Source organism: Salmo salar, chromosome 27, assembly GCF_965601325.2.
Source record: "Salmo salar chromosome 27, fSalSal1, whole genome shotgun sequence".
NCBI classification, from domain to species: Eukaryota; Metazoa; Chordata; class Actinopteri; order Salmoniformes; family Salmonidae; genus Salmo; species Salmo salar.
The window spans coordinates 31,455,731-31,480,093 of record NC_138317.1 but is presented as its reverse complement, the minus strand read 5'-3'; the positions used below and the strand labels follow the sequence as shown (position 1 = coordinate 31,480,093).

Here is a 24,363-nt window from a genome sequence, read left to right as displayed (position 1 = left end):
ATTTACTGTCAGGGTCCAGATCTGACAGAATCTGTGCAGAATATCTAGGTGCTGCTGTAGGCCCTCCTTGGTTGGTGACAGAAGCATCAGATCATCAGCAAACAGTAGAGATTTGACTTTAGATTCTAGTAGAGTGAGTCCGGGTGCTGCAGACTGTTCTAGTGCCCTCGACAATTCATTGATATATACAGTGCATTCGGAAAGTATTCAGACTCTTTTCATTTTGTTACATTACAGCCTTATTCTAAAATGGATTAAATTGTTTGTTTTCCTCATCAATCTACACCCAATAACCCATAATGACAAGGTCAAAACAGTAAAAAAATAAAATTGGAAATATCACATTTACACAGTTGTTTGCCAAGATGCCAAGCATCACGTTTCGAGGAAACCTGGCACCATCCCTAAGGTGAAGCATGGTGGTGGCAGCATCATGCTGTGGGTTATGTTTTTCAGCGGCAGGGACTGGGAGACTAGTCAGGATCGAGGGAAAGATGAACGGAGCAAAGTACAGAGAGATCTTTGATGAAAACCTTCTCCAGAGCACTCAGGACCTCAGACGGGGGTGAAGGTTCACCTTCTATCAGGACAATGACCCTAAGCACACAGCCAAGACAACGCAGGAGTCGCTTCGGGACAAATATCTGAATGTCCTTGAGTGGTCCAGCCAGAGCCCGGACTTGAACCCGATCAAACATCTCTGGAGAGACCTGAAAATAGCTGTGCAGCGACGCTCCCCATCCAACCTGACAGAGCTTGAGAGGATCTGCAGAGAAGAATGGGAGAAACTCCCCAAATACAGGTGTGGCGAGCTTGTAGCGTCATACCCAAGAAGACTCGAGGCTGTAATCACTGCCAAAAGTGCATCAACAAATTACTGAGTAAAAGGTCTGAACACTTATGTAAAAGTGATATTTCAGTTTTTAATTTTTATTAATTTGCTAAAATGTCTAAAAACCTGTTTTTGCATTGTCATTATGGGGTAGAGGGTGTAGATTGATGAGAGGAAAAATGTTTAATCAATTTTAGAATAAGTCTGAATACTTTCTGAATGCACTGTGGAAAGAAATGTTTTTTTTTTGCTGTAGGGGTCTGAATACTTTCTGAATGCACTGTATGTTGAAGAGGGTGGGGCTTAAGCGGCATCCCTGTCACAGCCCATGGCCCTGTGGAAAGAAATGTTTTTTTGCCAATTTTAACCACACACTTATTGTTTGTGTACATTCATTTTATAATGTTGTTTTTCCCCCAACACCACTTTCCATCAATTTGTATAGCAGACCCTCATGCCGAAGCTTTTTTGAAATCAACAAAACATGACTTTGCCTTTGTTTTGGTTTGTTTGTTGGTCAATTAGGGTGTGCAGGGTGAATACGTGGTCTATCGTAATTTGGTAAGTACTTTGTTTTCACTGAGGAAATGTACTCGTTGGCTGATAATGATAATGCAGATGATTTTGCTGTTGTTGCTGTTGACCCATATCTCACGGTAGTTATTGGGGTAAAATTTGTCTCCACTTTTGTGGATTGGGGTGATCAGTCCTTGGTTCCAAATATTGGGGAAGAAGCCAGAGGATGATGTTAAAAAGTTTAAGCATAGCCAATTGGAATTTGTCTGTATATTTTATCATTTCATTTAGGATACCATCAACCCCACAGGCCTTTTTGAGTTTGAGGGTTTGTATTTTGTCCTGGTAATTCATTCAATGTAATTGGAGAATCCAGTGGGTTCTAGTAGTCTTTAATAGTTGATTCTAAGATTTGTATTTGATCATGTATATGTGTTTGCTGTTTGTTCTTTGTTAAAGAGCCCAAAATATTGGAGAAGTGGTTTACCCATACATCTCCGTTTTGGATAGATAACTCTTTGTGTTTTTGTTTGTTTAGTATTTTCCAATAAGTGGTTAGATTCTATAGATTCTTTAATTACATTGAGCTGATTTCTGACGTGCTGTTCCTTCTTTTTCCGTGGTGTATTTCTGTATTGTTTTAGTGATTCACCATAGTGAAGATGTAGACTCAGGTTTTCTGGGTCTCTATGTTTTTGGGTGGATAGGTTTCTCAATTTCTTTCTTAGGTTTTGCATTCTCCATCAAACCATTTGTCATTGTTGTTAATTTTCTTAGGTTGTCTGCTTGAAATGTTTAGATTTGATAAGGAAGCTGAAAGGTCAAATATACTGTTTAGATTTTCTACTGAGAAGTTTACAGCTTCACTATTACAGTGAAACATTTTGTCCAGGAAGTTGTCTAAAATGATTGAATTTGTTGTTGCCTAATTGTTTTTTGGTAGGTTTCCACACTACTTTTGTCACGATCGTGAGAAAAGACGGACCAAGGCGCAGCGTGATTTGAGTTCCACATACTTTTAATCCAAAGTGAAACTACAACAAACAATAAACAAACACCGACCGTGAACAAACAGAGCGCACATCAGCACTCAACAAAACAATATCCCACAAGGCAGGTGGGAGAAAGGGCTTCCTAAATATGATCCCCAATTAGAGGCAACGATTACCAGCTGCCTCTAATTGGGAACCATACAAACCACCAACATAGAAATACAATGACTAGAACACCCCCCTAGTCACACTCTGACCTAAACACCATAGAGAACCAAGGGCTTTCTATGGTCAGGGCGTGACAACTTTCCTTTCAACTATAGCATTTCCTAATATTATTCCGTTGCCTTGGCTTTGATGCCTCATGATTGAGTATTGCTCTGTTCAAGTGGACTGTGATTTTGCTGTGATTTGATAGGGGTGTCAGTGGGCTGACTGAATGCTCAGAGAATCTGGGTTGAGGTCAGTGATGAAATATTCTACACTACTACTGCCAATAGATGAGCTATAGGTGTACCTACCGTAGGAGTCCCCTCAAAGCCTACCATTGACTATGTACATACCCAGCGTGGGACAGATCTGCAGGAATTGTGACCTGTTTTTGTTGGTGTAGTTGGTGTAGTTGTGCCTAGGGCATATGGGCGAGGGAATGCTGTCTCCTCCAGGTAGGTGTTTGTCCTCCTGTGTGCTGAGGGTGTCAGGTTCTTGTCCAGTTGTGGAATTTAGGTTGGCACAGACTAGTACATGTCCCTGGGCCTGGAAATGATTGATTTCCCCCTCCAGGATGGAGAAGCTGTCTTCATTAAAGTATGGGGATTCTAGTGGGGGGGTATACAGTAGGTAGCACACAGGAGGACATTTTTCTCTGTTAAGATAATTTCCTTTATAATTTCTAGCCAAATATAAAATGTCCTGTTTTTTTTTTATTCAATAGAGTGAGTTAGGTCTACTCTATACCAAATTAGCACACCCCCTGAGTCCCTTCCCTGTTTCACACCTGGTAGTTTGGTGGATGGGACTACCAGCTCTCTGTAACCTAGAGGGCAACCAGTGGGTCCATCTCCTCTATACCATGTTTCTTGTAGGATGACAACGTCTGTATTTCAAATTTTTTGGTGAAGTCCAGGTTCCTGCTTTTTAGGCCAAATGCAGATGACGCCAGGCCTTGGATATTCCAGGATTAAATAGTGATTGTTTGTGTTCCATAAAGTGTACAATTTTGTTAGTCGTGTGGTTTGGCCTCAGACAAGTAAGTGTGAGCTCTCTCCCCCCCATCTCTACCCATCTCTGTCGTTCTCTCTCCTTCTAGCTCTCTCACGCACACCTCCTGACTATTTCTATTGTGTGTAGAGTGTAGGTACATTTATTTAATGATCCCCAACATTAAATCTCAGAGAATAATACAAATAATATTTGTTTTTGGTCCTTTATGATCCTAGTTCATATTTTGATTGATGAAGGATGACACATTGAGTCTGACTGAGGAAGGATAGGGTGATTAGATTGGATGCTTATCTTGTCAAAAACGATGTTAGTAGAGTATAATTTAAAGGTTCATCAGACACCACCATGTGATGGCCGGACTGTTGCCCAAATTATTGACTATATTGACGAGAACACGCAGGTAGGTAGCCTACTCAACTTCACTGGCCAATCAAATCATCGTCACCATCATCATCAATCAATTATAGACAATTTCTACTCCAAAACTGTCAGGAATGCAGGACTCTTTCTAGAGCTCTGACCTGAAGATCACGGACATCATGATTAGACCTTGTTTTTTTCAGAGTTCCCAGGTGTAATGACATCACCATAAATCAAGAGAATGCCAGACGTTGATGTCAAAGTTTGATGACAAAATTTGTCCACAAGAAGAACAGCCACGAGAACTTCCTGTTCAAGTGAGCACAGCACAAGGTAAGTACAAAAATGTATTGAATGCTGCTGCATAAAGGTAATATGCCAGGGAGATGCAGTTGAAGTCAGAAGTTTACATACACTTAGGTTGGAGTCATTAAAACTCGTTTTTCAACCACTCCACAAATGTCTTGTTAACAAACTATAGTTTTGGCAAGTTGGTTAGGACATTTACTTTGTGCATGACACAAGTAATTTTTACAACAAATGTTCAGAGACAGATTATTTCACTTATAATTCACTGTATCACAATTCCAGTGGGTCAGAAGTTTACATACACTAAGTTGACTGTGCCTATAAAACAGCTTGGATAATTACAGAATTCCAAAAGAAAATAGCAAAGACCTCAGAAAAAAATTGTAGACCTTCTCAAGTCTGGCTAATCCTTGGGATAAATTTCCAAATGCCTGAAGGTAACACGTTCATCTGTACAAACAATAGTACGCAAGTATAAACTGCATGGGACCACACAGCCGTCACACCGCTCAGGAAGGAGACGCGTTCTGTCTCCTAGAGATGAACGTACTTTGGTGCGAAAAGTGCAAATCAATCCCAGAACAACAGCAAAGGACCTTGTGAAGATGCTGGAGGAAACATGAACAAAAGTATCCATATCCACAGTAAAACGAGTCCTATATCGACATAACCTGAAAGGCCGCACAGCAAGGAAGAAGCCACTGCTACAAAACTGCCATAAAAAAAGCCAGACTACGGTTTGCAACTGCACATGGGGACAAAGATCGTACTTTTGGAGAAATGTCTTCTGGTCTGATGAAACAAAAATAGAACTGTTTGGCATAATGACCATCGTTATGTTTGGAGGAAAAAGGGGGATTCTTGCAAGCCGAAGAGCACCATCCCAACCGTGAAGCACAGAGGTGGCAGCATCATGTTGTGGGGGTGCTTTGCTGCAGGAGGGACTGGTGCACTTCACAAAATAGATGGGAGCATGAGGATGTAAAATTATGTGGATATATTGAAGCAACATCTCAAGACATCAGTCAGGAAGATAAAGCTTGGTCGCAAATGGGTCTTCCAAATGGACAATGACCCCAAGCATACTTCCAAAGTTGTGGCAAAATGGCTTAAGGACAACAAAGTCAAGGTATTGAGTAGCCATCACAAAGCCCTTACCTCAATCCTATAGAAAATGTGTGGGCAGAACTGAAAAAGCATGTGCGAGCAAGGAGGTCTTCAAACCTGACTCAGTTACACCAGCTCTGTCAGGAGGAATGGGCCAAAATTCACCCAACTTATTGTGGGAAGCTTGTGGAAGGCTACCCGAAACATTTGACCCAAGTTAAACAATTTAAAGGCAATGCTACCAAATATTAATTGAGTGTATGTTAACTTCTGACCCACTGGGAATGTGATGAAAAAAATAAAAGCTGAAATAAATCATTCTCTCTACTATTATTCTGACATTTCACATTCTTAAAATAAAGTGGTGATCCTAACTGACCTAAGACAGGGAATGTTTACTAGGATTAAATGTCAGGGATTGTGAAAAACGTAGTTTAAATGTATTTGGCTAAGGTGTATGTAAACCTCCGACTTCACTGTATGTATACTGTAGCTAAGAAAGTAATACTAAGTGTATGTTGTGTAGTAAGTTGTTAGTACCCTATGTGCCTCACCCTAATAATTTGATCCCTTTCCCCCTCATAACTTAGCCTAATGTTCTGACTTGGTGCTGCAGATGTAGCCTATAGCCTGTTTTAGAGAAATGTAATGATTTAATATTATAAGAGCTTTCATTGTCTGCTTATATGCCCCCTTTATTTATCATACGGTTCTGACTTGGTGTACAGGGAGAACACTGTAAGAACGGCCCATATTCTGAATTCTGTCGCTGTATATTTCAAAAGTGCTGAACAAATAGTTATATTGATTACATCGGTCCTAGCTCGCTCATTAATGTCTTAATCGAAATTACGGATTGCCTCTTACCCGCTAGTCGGCCTCTTATGCCATAGTTTGTACATCTCAATTGTCAGTAGAAACCACATTTGTTTAAGCAAGTCAGCCATATCAGCTATGTTTTTTAAAAGGCAGTAAATTAGGTTGAATGAACAGTTTCCCAGCCAGACAAGGCTCTGAAAAGAAAGCTCTTCTGTTATGACAGCTTTATATAGACCCTAAGAGTTTATGGGCACTGTTTGTCACCGTTATGGTGCAATTAATGTATTAATTTTAGCATGTAAATCTTGGTGGTGCAAAAAAAAAAAATTGGCATGCATCTAAAACGTTTCTTTTTTCGCACTACTGTCCTCTACTGTCCTCTGGTCACCCAACTTATTGTGGGAAGCTTGTGGAAGGCTACCCGAAACATTTGACCGAAGTTAAACAATTTAAAGGCAATGCTACCAAATATTAATTGAGTGTATGTAAACTTCTGACCCACAGGACGGGACGGGACAGGACAGAGCAGAGGGTTGGGGATTGAGACGGTTCACATGAAGCGCGCGACCTAATGAAGGATGAGATGCATCTTGTTATCAACGTCACATGTTTGCGTGTGCATGCATCCCTCCATTAAATTATGGAACTCCGGGCACGCGGGGGAAGAAAGGGAGAATAGGTGCGCGTGGGAGCAGTTATGTGTTTGGTGGGGTCAGCGTGAGCAGCAAAATTTTTGGGGTTGTGTGGAGATAGATAGTTGCAGCTTTTTCTCCAGGTCGAAATGGAAGGATTGCATTATGTCTGTGTTCTGGCTTGCGCTTTTTTCGTTTCTCAAGCAAATGGACTCAAAAGTAAGTAAAGTTTTGGTTGCTTTTTGGGTCTCAGCTGTACCTATCAATCAGGTTTGTGGTATAAAATGCTTGGATGCAGATTAAGCATAATTTGTTGGCAAATGAAGAATTTAAATAATATAGGGATGATTGTAAGCCTACATTCTTGTTGATACTTGTTATGCATATCGTTGTATATTTTTCCCCTTTAGCCTATAAAGGTTTAATAATGCAATCAGTCAACTCTTTCAAATGACTAGGCTATAGGTCGAAATAATTTCACATAGGCTATGCATGGAATTGAAATGTATTGTTATTTTTCTCCGTTTACACCTGTGGTTTACAAATTACGTTTTACAAGTAAAAATGAACGCTCCGGACTTGAATTGTTTTCATCTGACCTTGGTCATCTCCTAAGAATGTCAGAGAGGTGCGCGGGCTGTTATTGCGTTGCCAATATCCGCGCGCTTGTCTTGTCAGTCTCAGTCCCATGAGCCCAATTATGCCATTTACGCGCGTGCACTAGTAGATGCGTCTTGTGAATATAATTTCCTGGATAGGTTTCCCAACGTTATACAAAACAGTTTTGAACTAAATCTATTGTAGTCTGTGTCTAGAATATGACCGTTTTTTATGGTTATGGAAATAGGCTGGTTTCAACGAATTAATACAATAAGCTTACATTAGAACTCTCACATTAGGCAGCATTTTCCAATATACGTTTTTAAAAGCACCATTTTAGTCTATACATCTCAAAACAAACATTTACTCTCTCTCTCTCTCAGCTTACCGGGACATGTTCCCTCATAAGCATTCAGTATCGATGAAGTTTCCACCGATCCCCGGTTGGAACCCAGACAGTAACCCGTGGGATGACTATCTTTACCCACCCTTCAGTCCCAAGGAACTAACGCGGCGGAAAGGTGAGCACCACCACTGACCTTGTCAAATTATGCAGGGAAATTTTATAACGTTCCTCCTTTAAAACATTTGGCTATCCACTATTTTCACACACCTATCCAGGTCAGCCCGTCAAAGTTCGCCTGACCAGTGACAGTCCTGCGATCATTGGCTCTATGGTGTCATTTACCGCCAAGCTAGAGTACCCACCGTGTCAGAAGGAGGATGCCAATGGGGAGCTGGTGTGGGATGAGCATTGTCCGGATGGTGTGGAGCTAGAGGCCTCAGGTGCTTCCCACAAACCACTCTACATGCACACACACACATTTGCGTGCCACAAAAATTACAATATCTGATAACTTCAGTATTGACTGTAACTCTCCCCTCCCCTGGTCAGCTAACGGTCAGCTGAAGCATGGCTATGTGTTTAACTGGACCTCCTGGCTAGATGACTATGGCTTTGGAAAGTGTACTGACCTGAAGAGATGTAACGTCTTCCCAGACGGGAAACCCTTCCCTCAGAGCAACGACTGGAGACACAAGGGCTACGTCTACGTGTGGCACTCCATGGGTAAGTCTCACTCAAACACAATCAGTCATGGACATACTCATGCACACAGTCATAAAGTAACACACACATGCACGCACAATGTCTTCAATTATATGTGCTCTATCAAAGATGCACTATGCAGAAATCGCTCTGCCATTTCCTGGTTGCTAAAATTCTAATAGTTTGCCTAGGTTAGAGCGTTGAGCCAGTAACCGAAAGGTTGCTGGATGGAATCCCCGAGCTGACAAGGTAAACATCTGTCGTTCTGCCCCTCAAGCAAGGCAGTTAACCCACTGTTCCCTGGGCGCCGAAAATGTGGATGTCGATTAAGGCAGCACCCTGCACCTCTCTGATTCAGAGGGGTTGGGTTAAATGCGAAAGACGCATTTCAGTTGAAGGCATTCAGTTGTACAACTGATTAGGTATCCCCCTTTCCCTTATTTCAGTTAATTTGACAAAACAACAGTGTAGAGAATCATTGTACCATCTAAACCGCTGTGAAATATATTTTCCACAACCAAAAATATTGTATTTTCAGCTGTTTGAAGCTGGTATACAAAACCGAAAGTAAAAGACACAAAAACAAAGCATATAAATAGTGCACATTGAACAAATCTGCTTCTTAGACTTGCTTTCAATAAGAATGACAGATCTATAACTCACATTTCTAAAAGGTTTCATATTGCAGCTTTAAAGGTGGGGAAAGGTGAGGAGGCAGGTGCTGAGAGAGATGGAGATCTGCTATTGCTGTAACTCTCTCTGCCCTCCCTCTCCACTTCCCTCCCTCCACCTCTCTCCCTCACTCCCTCCATCCCTCTCTCAGGTCAGTACTCTGAGACGTGTGATGGCTCCTCCTCCACCCTGACAGTGAACACCAGTGACATCACTCTGGGGCCAGAGCTGATAGAAGTCATGGTGTACAGGAAACGTGAGCGCAGGAAGTACAGCCCCCTGGCCACAGACAAGACCGTCTTCTTCGTCACAGGTGAGTCCCCTGTATACACTTCATGTCTATTCCCAAAGCATCAATGGGACGGGTCTCAATCCACAACCTTTCTTCCTCCCATCTACTATCGTTCCTTCCCCTTGTACATCTTATAGGACACCAAGCCCTTAGTCAGGTGGCGATTTAGTGCTTTGTTGCTTTCACTTATTCAAATCTTTTGTGACAGTCAAGAATTTTGTTGATTGGAACAAAGGCCGATGGTGTGTCCCAAAAGGCACCCTATTCCCTATATAGTGCACTACTTTTGACCAGACCCCTATGTAATGCACTATGTAGTGCACTACACTCTTAGAAAAAAGGTTTCAAAGAGGTTCTTCGGTTGTCCCCAAAGGAGAACCCTTTTTGTTTCTAATTAGAACGCTTTTCGGTTCTAGGTAGGATCTGTGAGAAGGGTTCTACACGGAACCCAAAAGGGGGGTTCTTCAAAGGGTTCTCTTATGGGGACAGCCAAATAACCTTTTTAAGTTCTAGATACGCTACATTCTTTTAAAAATTGTATTATTTTACCCCTTCCCCAATTGCTAGTTACTGTCCTGTCCCATCGTTGCAACTCCCGTACAGACTCGGGAGAGGCAAAGGTCGAGAGCCGTGTGTCCTCCGAAACACAACCCAGCCAAGCCGCACTGCTTCTTGACGCAACGCCCGCTTAACCCGGAAGCACTAATGTGTCGGAGGAAGCACCATACACCTGGCGACCGTGTCAGCATGCATTGCGCCCGGGCCACCACAGGAGTCGGTAGTACGCGATTGGACAGGAACATCCCTGCCACCCAAACCTGAGCCAATTGTGCGCCGTCCCATGGGTCTCCTGGTCGCGGCCGAGCCTGGACTCGAACCAGGTTCTCTAGTGGCACAACTAGCACAGTGCCTTAGACCACTGAGCCACTCGGGAGGCCACTACATTCTCAAAAGTATGTGGACACCCCTTTCAATTAGTGTTTCGGCTATTTCAGCCACACCCGTTGCTGACAGGTGTATAACATTGAGCACACAACCATGCAATCTCCATAGACAAAAATTGGCAGTAGAATGGCCCATACTAAGAGCTCATACTAAAGAGCTGCCCCTGTCAGCTGTAAGTGCTGTTATTGTGAAATGGAATCTTCTAGGAGCAACAACGGCTCAGCCGCAAAGTGGTAGGCCACACAAGCTCACAGAACGGGACCGCCGAGTGCTGAAGCTGAAAAATCGTCTGACCTCGGTATCAACACTCATTTCGAGTTCCAAACTGCGTCTGGAAGCAACATCAGCACAAGAACTGTTCGTCGGAAGCCTCATGAAATGGGTTTCCATGGCCGAGAAGCCGCACACAAACCTAAGATCACCATGCGCAATGCCAAGTGTTTGCTGGAGTGGTGTAAAGCCTGCCGCCATTGGACTTTGGAGCAGTGGATAGGGTTGTTGCGGTGACCGTATTACCACCACACCGGCGGTCACGTGTCATGAAGGCAGTCAAATTCCACGTGACCGTTTAGTCACGGTAATTAGGCTTCTCCAAGTGTTGATGCTGCTGATGGTCATTAGTAGCCTACCAAACTTGCTAACTTCTTGGTACTCAGCACTCTATTGTCCCTCTAATCACTCTGATATCAAAGCAAATGTAATCGAAAATCTAATCAAACACTTCATGAGAGCCCATGTGCTCATGTTGCGCATGAGTGATGGTCTCGACTAAAAATAGGAGGATCCCATCAGCTTTCTATAGACTAGTCCTACTATATTTATTTCTCAACTTTCCTAATATTAAGCACATTGCTTATATTTACAACCGGAGTATAGCCTACCTGGCTGGCATGAAAATGAACCATATGAAAAGCGTCCTCCATTCGCTATTTAAGTGTATAGATTACATGTATTTTTTCCTGCTGCCCCTGCTTCGATACATGTGCATGATAATGGTCCATTGTAAATCAAAATACATTTCACACATATATTAAATAATATATGTAAATACTAGATTAAATCAAGAATAGTCTGATGGGTGACAATATTATCCTATCACTTATGAATTATATATTATCACTTGTGAACAATGCCCAGCTTAAGAAACAATGCCTTTTTTGGGCTACTTTTTCTAATCGTAGTCGCACACCTCATGTAGCCTTAGCCTAGCCCATAAGCCTACATGGTTTGATAAGGTTTGTATCACAACTAAAGTTGCCAAATAACTTCTTAAAATTAAGCACATTCATTCGCTTTACAAGGGGTATAGAGCCTAACTGGCATACATGAGTTTCAAGTTTGGGGAAGAAAATGTACATCATAAAAATGCATCTTTATAATAAAAGCATTACATGCATAATTGCATTTGTGGTCACCTTTGATAATGGTGTTTTCTGCTAACGGTACATCTGACCATTGCTGCGCTTATAATGTGAAGAATAGCCTAATAGTTCATCAACATTTTAAACTAAACGTTCTGATCTGTTGTGTCAGCCACATTGAATAAAAAAGGTTTTGATGCTAGTGGTTGTATTAATTTGGAATCTAACGCATCCCACAACTGTCCCAGACTATGTTTGGAATATTTATTTCTCACACAGAATATAATAGGTTGACTTTTGTACTATGGGGGGATAGTAGATTGACATAGTGCTTTTGCTGTTCGTTAGGCCTACTCATCTTGTTGGCTGACGAGAAGTAAATGCTGACAGTTCTTCTAATATCTTCAATTTGCACCTCGGAATTGGATAAGGACGCGCACAGTTGAATCCCCGATGTGTCTGTCTTCACTTGTAGCCTGTGAGAAAGACCCGCTCATGTGATGGAGAGCCATGTGAGTGAGGTGATTCGGAGCGCTCAGCACTCGGGGAGAAGGGCACAGTGTCCACTGGCCGCAAAAGGCAAGGATTTTTTTAGGGTGCATTACGGCCACACAAAGGTGATAACGCCGTGAAATCCGAGGCATTATCAAGTCCTTGTCAAATTGTGAATGAGTGACTGATGTAGTGTGTACTGCCTGCGCAAAAAACAAAGCAGAGCTCATGCCTTTCAAGCAATGTTTTTCAAATCATCGTGCGGCCTTACAATGTATTAAAAATCTAAACATATAGGCCAACGTTTGTAAAACAACCTAGAGTTACATTTACATTACATTTAAGTCATTTAGCAGACGCTCTTATCCAGAGCGACTTACAAAAAGTTACATTAATAACTGTAAATTAACCGCTCAACACAGAATAGCAATATGTGCACACTCCCTCAAATCGTTTGGAGAAAATGTCCTTTCTGTTTTATTCAGCTTTGTTCAATTGTATTCATACTATAAAATAATTCCACAGAATTCTAAGCAAATCTTGTCTGCTAAATGAACTAGTGTAGCCCACAGGCATTTGGCATAGCCAGATCAGGACCTAACATAAGGACAACTCAGAGTATGCTATTCTGTTCTTCTGAAATAGACTACATTTTCTTCATATCATGCTTCTTTAGACCTGTCAAAAATAAATCATGGATTTATTGTAAAGTTGTAGGCTATATTACATGGATTTATTAGACTTTTTAATGTAGATGTTCCAAAGTTCTGCATCAGTGACTTGTAAGCTATGAGTTGAGATGCTAAATGAGTTTATGTTAATTAACGGTCAATTACAGTGATACCAACAGTTATTTGCTTGACAATCACCGACTGACAAAATTTTGTGACCACCACAGCCCTAGCAGTGGAAACACGTTCTCTTGAGTGATGAATCACGCTTCACCATATGGCAGTCCAACAAACAAATCTGGGTTTGGCAGATGCCAGGAGAACGCTACCTGCTCCAATGCAAAGTGCCAACTGTAAAGTTTGGTGGAGGAGGAATAATGGTCTGGGGCTGTTTTTCATGGTTCGGGGTAGGCACCTTACTTCCAATGAAGGGAAATCTTAACGCTACTACAGCATACAATTACATTCTAGGCAATTCTGTTCTTCCAACTTTGTGGCAACAGTTTGGGGAAAGCGCTTTCCTGTTTCAGCATGACACTTCTGACAATGCACAAAGCGAGGGCCATACAGAAATGGTTTGTTGAGATTAGTGTGGAAGAACTTGACTGTCCTGCACAGAGCCCTGATCTCAACCCCATCGAACACCTTTGGGTTGAATTGGACCGCCGACTGCGAGCCAGGCCTAATCGTCCAACATCAGTGCCCAACCTCACTAATGCTCTTGTGGCTGGATGGAAGCAAGTCCCTGTAGCAATGTTCCAACATCTAGTAGAAAGCCTTCCCAGAAGAGTGGAGGCTGTTATAGCAGCAAAGGAGGGACCAACTCTATAAAGGTCCGTGATTTTGGAATGAGAAGTTCGATGAGCAGGTGTCCACATGTAGTGTAGCTCCCCCCCCCCCCCCCCCCCCTAAAAGTGTACGTAGCGAAAAGGGTGACATTTGGGAAGCAACCATAGTCTGTCTCGTACACATCAGCCGGTCCTTCCTCAGAGGGACGCAGAAGTACAGAAGAGAATGTATAGCTTAACGGATGCATCATGTCTGAGTGTTTCTCATTAACCCTTACCCCTTCACAGACAAGATCCCAGTGTCGGTGAGTATTTCCCAGAAGGCAGCATCCAACCTGTCGGCGAGCGTGTTTGTGCGTGGCGAGGATGTGGTGTTCAGTGTGTCTGTTCACGACCCCAGTAAATACCTGAAGACTGCCGATGCCGTCGACTACATCTGGGACTTCAAGGACGGCAACCAGCTGGTCACCCATAGCAACGTGGCCACGCATGCCTACAGCGCGGTCGGCAAAGTTAACGTGAAGCTGACGGTGGAGGCAGCGATCAAGATCCCGTGCCCCCCGCCAACACCGATGAGTGTTACTTCGCCGCAAACTACAGGTACACACTCGAGTCACACACTTCATTTCAGAGGATACTACAGGTACAGAAATCTAGAAGAAGGTATGTACATAGTACACACAATAATGAGCTTCACCTGCACCGTACTACAGCCACACATGCCTGGAATAAGGTATGCACCGTTGGGGAATGGAGCATGGTTTTTGGACTGATTGAGCAGCAGCCTCATGTCCATCTTTGGAGTGTTGTATCATATATATTTTTCTCTCCTTCAGCAGCCCCCACACCTCCCCCTGGCACTCACTCCATCACTAGCAAAATGGAAACAACCCATGGATATGGTAAGAGTTAACTCTTCAATGTGTATTGAATAGAAGTGTCTGCCAGAGTGTATGAGGAAATGTTTTCTCTTGTGAGTTTAGTTCTATTCAGCTGACAAACTGTCCAAATTCAACTGTCTCGTTTCCAGTGCCAGTCACCATTGCCACACCCACCTCCAAGGGCCCCAACACACCTGTTCCCGGGACAACGGGCTTCCCGACGACAGAGCCCCTCCCCCCGACGGTGGCTGATGTGACCCAGGGGTTCAACCCGACCTCGCTGCTGCCAGCTGTCCCCACCCCTATGGCCCAGCTCCGTCACAGACACCTGGCGTCCACCGACTGCTTCCGCTACCTCTACGGAACTTTCCAGACCAACATCACCATCATTGGTGGGTGCATGACAATGGGATGTCAAACTGATGACAATCAGTGAAGTCAGATAGTCAGTCAGTTAGCCCCTCAGTTAATCACTTATCAGTCTATACAAATATATAAAGTTTGTACATTACAGATTTGGCTGATGAGTTTACGCACACTCGAAAATGACATCACTTGGGCTTTACCCTATCACAGAGCACCTAATCAACAGCCAGCCAGCCAATCGAATCGTGGATGTGTCTGCTGCCAAGGTGACCAACACTGACATCAGCTTCCTGGTCAAGTGCCTGGGCAGGTGAGTGGAATACAGTTAAACATTGCTAAGGCAACCCACAGAAATGTTTTTGGCACTAGTGAAAAATGTAATTTGTGAATATTAGCACACAAACCACTCCATAGTTTCCCCATCCATCTACCATAACTACCTCTACTTCTCCTCTCCCCCCGTAGCACTCCCACCTCAGCCTGCACCATCGTGTCGGACCCCTCCTGCCGCCAGGTCAGGAACATCGTGTGTGACGACGTGCCCCCGTCTTTGGGTTGCGAGGTGCGCCTGCGGAGGACCTTCCTGGAGCCGGGGATCTACTGTGTCAACATCACCCTGGAGGATGCCAGCAGTATGGCCCTCGCCACCACCACCATCACCATCAGCAACACTGACCCTGACACACCCGGTAGGTCACAGGGAAAAACCCTGAGGTACTATTGGCAGCGTTGCAGGCGGACTACTTTACACACGTCTGCCAGATCTCACAATGTCTGGATAGGTGTTTAGCATAATTAGCTAACCACATCTGATACAGCAATCTGATGCCCGACTGTGCAATGTCTGCTGCAATGTTGTGAACATGTGGATAAGTCCAAGTCGTAGTTGGAGGTTTTAATTTTTTTAAATAAAATAAATAAATAATTTTATAGGGGACAATGTGCAATAATCAACATCAATATTACAATAATGCAACATCCATGTAAATGTGCTGGGCTTAGTCAAAAGCTAATTTGCACCCGTAGTCTCAGGGCAGCTAAGGGCAATTATACAGCCACAATGCACATACTCACTAAAACAATACAAAATACCAATACATTACATCCAATAATATCATTCTAACGACAACAACATTATCAACTGTCATCTCACATATGAGGAAGCATAGATAACTCATGCGTACAGGTTTGGATAGATCTGAGCCATGTTTTCAATTCAAATGTAAAAGTACAATAATCAGTGCTGCTTCTCAAGTCCATGGGCATTGTATTCCAGTATACTGTAGCTCTAACAGAGAAGGCCGATTGACTGATTTTACTGTGTCGAAAAGGGACAATGCAATCCCCTCTAGTTACTGCCCTTGTTATCCTGGAGGTGCTTTCCTTGAGCATGACGGCATAGGAGTGGAGGGGAAAGACCATGCAGGATCTTAAAGACAAGGCTTGCATCTACATGCTGCTTAAAGCTATCCAGACGAAATAAATTATGTTTGTAAATGACAATGGTGGTAACTGTTTGGTTTGTTATCATAAATCTTAAAGTGTTTGTAGAGTGATTCAATTGTTTTCAGAATAGTAGTTCCTGCTTGTGACCAGCATGTGAGGCAACATCTCAGATGTGAGAAGATCATAGCCTATATAGTTTGGTGGCCTCCAGAGGAAGGAAAGGTCTTATCAACCTAATGTTGGATAATCCAAACTTCACCTTGTTAACCACCTCCTTCACATGTTTCTTAAATGTAGAGTTGGAGTCCAAAATGACATCAAGATACCTGAAGTTAGACACAACTTTCAGATTCTCCCCATTAACAAGAACAGCTGGTCGGGAAGAATCAATGGATTTCTTAGAGAAGTACATACAAACAGTCTTGTCGATATTTAAATGCAGGCAAGAATTAGTCATCCATTTAGAAACATGTACCATAGCTAAATTTAACTTGTTAACAACCAGTTGTCTATTTTTTTGGAGTGTACATACAGAACTGTATCGTCTGCATACATCTGCATGTTAACTTGTAGGCAAGCAAGTGGGAGATCATTTCTATAGAAGGTAACCAGAAGGGGGGCTAATATTGACACTTCTGGGGCCCCAGTGTTATAGTAAAGAGAGTCGACTGAGTGTCCCCCAGACGAACCCTTTGACTTCTGTTTGTCAGATAGGAATACAACTAATAACTTCAGTGGACACATTAAGGGAGGATAGTTTGGATAGGAGGACCTCATGATTCACAGTATCAAAGGCCTTTTTAAGATCCAAAAAGACTGACATCACCACCTATGTCCAGTTTAGATTTAATGCACTCCAGAAAATAGCAATTGGCTGTTTCGGTAGAATGGTTAGTTCTGAATCCAAATTGCATTTGATGTATGGAGTTGCCCTGAATGAGGTGATCACAGTCAGATGATCAGCCATCCATCTTTCAGCTACTTCTGATAGCACTGGAAGCATGCTTATAGGTCGGTAATTTTCCACGAGTGTTGGGTCACCAGATTTTAAAACAGGTGTCGTGTCATTGCTATGCCGGATTAAGTGATATGACATGCTATTTTCTAAAATAATTTCTCTGTAATTAATATTACCTGATTAAACTAACAGAAGAATGTTTATAGAGCTGTTGTCTTCTGAATAAACTCTTAAAGACCTGGTAATCTTTTATATCAATAGCAGTCAATTATTAATCGTCACCTTATTCAGTCTCATCTGAACGTCGTAAAATTCTTGGTTATCTTCACAAACCCTGGCTAACAAGTTGAATCAACAATACAAAATTCGGTTTAATAATTTATTTACTAAATACCTAAATAATCACAGAATTACATATACACAGGATGGATCATACATTGATTAGTAATTATGTCATAAAAGAAAACGTCCCTAGCAGACGAAACCGATATGATGGCTGGTTACACAAAGAAAGGGGGTTGGGTTTGAATGAAAGTGCGGGAAGACTGAGGAACAAAAGGATTGGGTCTCTATCGGACCTTATGAAGCTATGCTATCGTAAATACAGAATCTTATGCATTCTAAATAACCGCCCATTTGGAAAAGGAAAATGCAAGAAATATTTACTCTGAGCTATGCTTCAATAGATTGGTCGTAGATGGAAGGCCGTGTTGCCCAGCAGAGATCTCTCTTGTCCTTTGAAGAATATGTCTTGTGGTAGAACGGATACGTTGTAGTACCGTCGTCGTGTGGTAGAACGGGTACGTTGTAGTACCCTGTCTTTCTGAAGAGATTGTCCCTTCTTTGGACACTGTGTTAACCTCTCTAGGAGGTGTGGGACGCTACCGTCCCACCTGGCCAACATCCAGTAAAATTGCAGAGCGCCAAATTCAAAAACAGAAATACTCATTATAAAAATTCATGAAACATATAAGTGTTATATCGGTTTAAAGATTAACTTCTTGTTAATCCAACAACGGTGTCAGATTTCAAAAAGACTTTACGGCGAAAGCAAACCATGCGATTATCTGAGAACAGCGCCCAGCAGACAAATCATTACCAACAGTAACCAGCCAAGTAGACAAGTAACAAAAGTCAGAAATAGCAATAAAATGAATCACTTACCTTTGATGATCTTCATATGGTTACACTCACAAGTCTCCCAGTTACCCAATAAATGTTCGTTTTGTTCGATCAAGTCCCTCTTTATATCCAAAAACCTCCGTTATGTTAGCACGTTTTGTTCAGTAATCCACTGTCTTTAACAACATCCGGTGAAATTGCAGAGCGTGAAACTCAACAAAACAGAAATTCTCATAATAAACATACATAAGATACAAATGTTATACACCAGCTTAAAGATAAACTTCTTGTTAATCCAACCGCTGTGTCAGATTTCATAAAGGCTTTACGGTGAAAGCAAACCATGCGATTATCTGAGAACAGCGCCCAGCAGACGAATCATTACAAACAGTTAGCAGCCAAGAAGAGGAGTAACAAAAGTCAGAAATAGCGATAAAATGTATCACTTACCATTGATGATCTTCATATGGTAGCACTCCCAAGACTCCATGTTACACAATACATGTTTGTTTTGTTCGATAAATTCCCTCTTTATATCCAAAAACCTCAATGGCAGGGCAGGATGGATATAGGTCTATAACAGTTTGGGTCTAGAGTGTCACCCCCTTTGAAGAGGGGGATGACCGCGGCAGCTTTTCAATCTTTAGGGATCTGACGATACGAAAGAGGTTGAACAGACTGGTAATAGGGGTTGCAACAACGGCAGCGGATTATTTTAGAAAGAGAGGGTCCAGATTGTCTAGCCCAGCTGATTTGTACGGGTCCAGGTTTTGCAGCTCTTTCTGAACATCTGCTATCTGGATTTGGGTGAAGGAGAAGCTGGGGAGGCTTGGGCAAGTAGCTGCGGGGGGTGCGGAGCTGTTGGTTGGGGTAGCCAGGAGGAAAGCATGGCCAGCCGTAGAGAAATGCTTATTGAAATTCTCGATTATCGTGGATTTATCGGTGGTGACAGTGTTACCTAGTCTAAGTGTAGTGCAATATGGTTCTTAAATCTCTTTTTAGTGAGCTTTCTAACCATCAATGTAACATTGTGGTCAGATATGCCAGTTAGTAAGTTACTGGACTTAATTATTTGATCAGTTCTGTTAGTAAACACCAGATAAATTTGAGTCTGGGATGACTGTGTCACTCTGGTTGGACCTTGTATTATTTGATTGAGTCAGGTTGAAATAATCTGATCTGAGTTTTTTCCTGCAAGTTTTGTTTTCCCAGTTTATATTGAAATCGCCCATGAAGATGATCTCCTTCTTATGATCACATTCTTTAAGCATGGCATTTAGATGGTCATTAAACAAGATATCAGATGTTGGTGGTCGATATGATCCAATAATAGTGAGAGATATATGAGGGGGAGAGGATGACATTCACACATACGATTGCATTTAAAGTTATCTTCCATGTACATAAGCAATCCACCCCCTCTGACCTCTCCCCTGTCCCTCCTGAATATGGAATATCCAAGGACATTAAAGGCAGAAATAGAAGATTTTTTCAGCCATGTCTCAGAGAAACAGAAAAAACCTAGTTTGGAGTCGTTCAATAAATGTTCTACCTGTTCACTCTTAGAAATAATGCTAGGAATATTCAGATGACCTCCCAATATTCCTCTAGGCTTGGAACCAGGGTCCCAGAGAATGTTAGCCTGATTAACAGTTTGAAAAAGTTTCATGGTACAATGTTTTCTAATACCTGTTTAAGGGAACTGAGCTTCTGACTCGAAGGTGGGCTTTGTTTGGGACATGTATCAAGAGTTGGCATTAAAATGAAATGATCAGCAGATTGCTCATTCTCTTGAAAAGCCATGTAGCGACAGAAGTTATGCTCACACACAGAATAACCTTCTCTGTCCCAGATAATATAGGTTACTCAAATATAGATTATTTCAATCCTTCATCAATGATCAATTAGGGGGACTTTTCTCCACTTCTTCCAGAATTACATCCTCCATATCAGCCTTTTTTCTGCAGGTGACCTAACTCCAGACACTGATTGGGAGCTTGGTACCCTGGGCCGCTTTGGTGTATGTTAATTCCGGTTTGTTTGAATGAAGGCCGGCATTGATGTTTGGCTGCCTTCTTTTGTATTCCCCAGAGAGTTGCACCACCTTCAGGGTCCCTTATTAACCTCCAGGTTTTCTATTGGGTTATGATGAGAGATATATGAGGGGAGTAGCCACTTTCCCAGCTTCATTTTTAGCATTTTTCCTCTCATTCCAAGAAAAAGAATAAGAGGTCACTGTTGCAGACTCTAGCTCACCAGGTACCAACTCCAATGTTTCATTCACTCTGTCTTTGTTCTCGGGAGCCGAAGAATTACCGTCTTCAACCTCAGTCTCACGTTCAGTCATTTCAGCTGAGATATATGATACGTCTGCCCTACTCATGGGGACAGGATTGTTGTCCTGCACAGTGTGAAAACGTTTCCTTTATGCACCTTATGTTGTCCAGTGTAGTAGGACTGTACTCCACCATCTCCTGACCCCCTCTAGTGTGGGATTGTGTCAGCCAGTCCTGTCTACGCACAGGACCTTGTTCATCATAAAAGATTTAGTGAGGGCCCATCCTTTCAGACCGTGTTATAGGAATGATGGGTGCTGCTTCAACATATACAAAACGATCTCCATTGGAGCAGTTTGTAAATTGACCCTTGTATCTTATCATGCGCCTCATCACTCTCCCCATCACCTTACATCTAGCTTTAGCCAGGAACTCAGTCACAACACTATCATCTGCTGATTCAGGTAGTTCTTTAATGTTAACTTGAATGGAGTTCTGGTCAGCCATGCGTGACTTCAAACTTAACTAATTATTCTCTTTGAACACAACATGTTTTCCTCTGACTGTTATTCCTCTGATCAAAACGTTGATCTTGCTTCCTTACTGAGAATATATATACGCCAGAGTGCACATACTCTCTGTACTGACCTCAAGTGGTTTGGATGAATTTCCTGTATGAGACCGTGGTAGAGCTCCTCCTCCTTATGGGGTTGGCTATATCCTGCTCCTTTGTCAGGATTTCTCTCTCCATGATAAAAATAGGTAAAACAGTCTCCTTTGGGGCATTTCAACCCAAAGGTGTCTGTCTAGGTTTTATTTAATAGTGCTTGTGCTAAGTTTGCACCTGATACTAAAGTACTTTCCTTCTCTCCTGGTCTCATACCTACATCTCTTCTTTGCACTTCTTTCTACTTCTTTCCCTTCCTCTCCTCGATCCAACTCTATCACTCTGTCCATTTCCCTCTTTTTTTCTTAGTAGTGTCTAAAGCTCCTCATGCTGCAGAGGTTGTCCTCTCCTCCAGTGCTATCCTGGTAGCCATCTTTGCCTTCATCGCCTTCATAGTCTACAAGTAAGTCAAGCCACAGTGTTCCACACACTCACGTCTATCACCAAGCTTCCCTTACTCATGATCTCTCTCCTCCCTCTCTATGCCATTTCTCTGTCCTCTTTCCCTCTTTCCCCCCATCCCCTCCATCTCTCTCTCTCCCCTAGGCGCTATAAGGTCTACAGACCTGTGAGGAAGTCCCTGGTGGAGGATGCCAGCGTCCATGTTGAGATCGGGGGTCGTATGGGCCGGCTGAGGGAGATCATATTCCCCACCAACGAGGAGAGGAGTCGCCTGCTGACGGACAGACGCCCCGTGTAGACCCACCGTCGGTACTACAGAAGGGAAGCAGAGCGAAATAAAATGAATAGAACTTACACTAGTCTGTCAGTTAGGATATTGAGTATCTGTTCTACACCATACATTTCTATCTGAATGTTCTGTAACGTTATATAATCCTGAACAGGCGCTAACGTTTTTACTTAGAGGTTCTTTAGTAACAAATTATACATTTAGCACATTTATAAATGCATCACAAAGAGATATATATATATATATATATTGCTCAAAAAAATAAAGGGAACACTTAAACAACACATCCTAGATCTGAATGAAAGAAATAATCTTATTAAATACTTTTTTCTTTACATAGTTGAATGTGCTGACAACAAAATCACACAAAAATAATCAATGGAAATCCAATTCATCAACCCATGGAGGTCTGGATTTGGAGTCACACTCAAAATTAAAGTGGAAAACCACACTACAGGCTGATCCAACTTTGATGTAATGTCCTTAAAACAAGTCAAAATGAGGCTCAGTAGTGTGTGTGGCCTCCACGTGCCTGTATGACCTCCCTACAACGCCTGGGCAGCTCCTGGACAGTCTGTGGTGCAACGTGGCGTTGGTGGATGGAGCGAGACATGATGTCCCAGATGTGCTCAATTGGATTCAGGTCTGGGGAACGGGCGGGCCAGTCCATAGCATCAATGCCTTCCTCTTGCAGGAAATGCTGACACACTCCAGCCACATGAAGTCTAGCATTGTCTTGCATTAGGAGGAACCCTGGGCCAACCACACCAGCATATGGTCTCACAAGGGGTCTGAGGATCTCATCTCGGTACCTAATGGGAGTCAGGCTACCTCTGGCGAGCACATGGAGGGCTGTGCGGCCCCCCAAAGAAATGCCACCCCACACCATGACTGACCCACCGCCAAACCGGTCATGCTGGAGGATGTTGCAGGCAGCAGAACGTTCTCCACGGCGTCTCCAGACTCTGTCACGTGCTCAGTGTGAACCTGCTTTCATCTGTGAAGAGCACAGGGCGCCAGTGGCGAATTTGCCAATCTTGGTGTTCTCTGGCAAATGCCAAACGTCCTGCACGGTGTTGGGCTGTAAGCACAACCCCCACCTGTGGACGTCGGGCCCTCATACCACCCTCATGGAGTCAGTTTCTGACCGTTTGAGCAGACACATGCACATTTGTGGCCTGCTGGAGGTAATTTTGCAGGGCTCTGGCAGTGCTCCTCCTGCTCCTCCTTGCACAAAGGCGGAGGTAGTGGTCCTGCTGCTGGGTTGTTGCCCTCCTATGGCCTCCTCCACGTCTCCTGATGTACTGGCCTGTCTCCTGGTAGCGCCTCCATGCTCTGGACACTACGCTGACAGACACAGCAAACCTTCTTGCCACAGCTCGCATTGATGTACCATCCTGGATGAGCTGCACTACCTGAGCCACTTGTGTGGGTTGTAGACTCCGTCTCATGCTACCACTAGAGTGAAAGCACCGCCAGCATTCAAAAGTGACCAAAACATCAGCCAGGAAGCATAGGAACTGAGAAGTGGTCTGTGGTCCCCACCTGCAGAACCACTCCTTTATTGGGGGTGTCTTGCCAATTGCCTATAATTTCCACCTGTTGTCTATTCCATTTGCACAACAGCATGTGAAATTTATTGTCAATCAGTGTTGCTTCCTAAGTGGACAGTTTGATTTCACAGAAGTGTGATTGACTTGGAGTTACATTGTGTTGTTTAAGTGTTCCCTTTATTTTTTTGAGCAGTATATATATATATATATATATATATATATATATATATATATATATATATATATATATATATATATATACCAATAACCAAGAGAACTTCTTCACATTTTAGTGTGTGTTAAAGTAGCACTGTTAATAGGCAAGAGGTACATTTCACCTGTGCTGAAAAATATGAAAATAGTTATCTTTTCTGTTTAGTTCACTTTGTAGTAGAAAAGCACAAGTATGTGGCAAATGGCAAGAATTATGAGAAGTTTAAGTATGTGGCAAATAGCAAGAATTAAGAAAAGTTTGCAATAAAGCTCAGTGTTTTGAAGTTGGGGCAGGGCAGTGTTTAAGACAGTGCTGGGGTGTATTCATTCCACCGATTCTGTTGCAAAATGTTTCTTAAACAGAACGAAACATGGGCAGGACCTACCTGAATTTGTCCAATAGACACTCGTTTTGCTCTGTTTGCTTCCATTTGGTTCTTAAACTGTAAACAGTTTCTGTAATGAATACACCCCTGGTGTGAGCGTGATAGTAAGGCCCTTTCCCATTTCAATCCCTAGCTTCTTCCCCA

The 24,363-nt window shown here is 42.7% G+C and overlaps 1 protein-coding gene across 2 annotated transcripts; it reads left to right on the top strand.

Annotated features, from left to right (window-relative positions):
• Positions 1–6,810: 6,810 nt before the first annotated feature.
• Positions 6,811–23,779, top strand: gpnmb (glycoprotein (transmembrane) nmb). 2 transcript variants are annotated; one of them, XM_045709474.2, is made up of 12 exons: positions 6,811–7,010; positions 7,775–7,912; positions 8,013–8,177; positions 8,287–8,460; positions 9,263–9,424; positions 13,949–14,260; positions 14,500–14,562; positions 14,691–14,933; positions 15,118–15,217; positions 15,373–15,596; positions 21,686–21,779; positions 21,923–23,779. In XM_045709474.2, exons 1-12 carry the CDS (start codon positions 6,941–6,943, stop codon positions 22,074–22,076), a joined length of 1,899 nt encoding a protein of 632 aa, XP_045565430.1. In that variant the 5' UTR covers positions 6,811–6,940; the 3' UTR covers positions 22,077–23,779. The 2 variants fall into 2 exon arrangements, with proteins under 2 accessions (XP_045565430.1, XP_014033855.1); XM_014178380.3 differs by having other exon boundaries at positions 6,812–7,010; positions 14,497–14,562; positions 21,923–23,778.
• Positions 23,780–24,363: the final 584 nt, after the last annotated feature.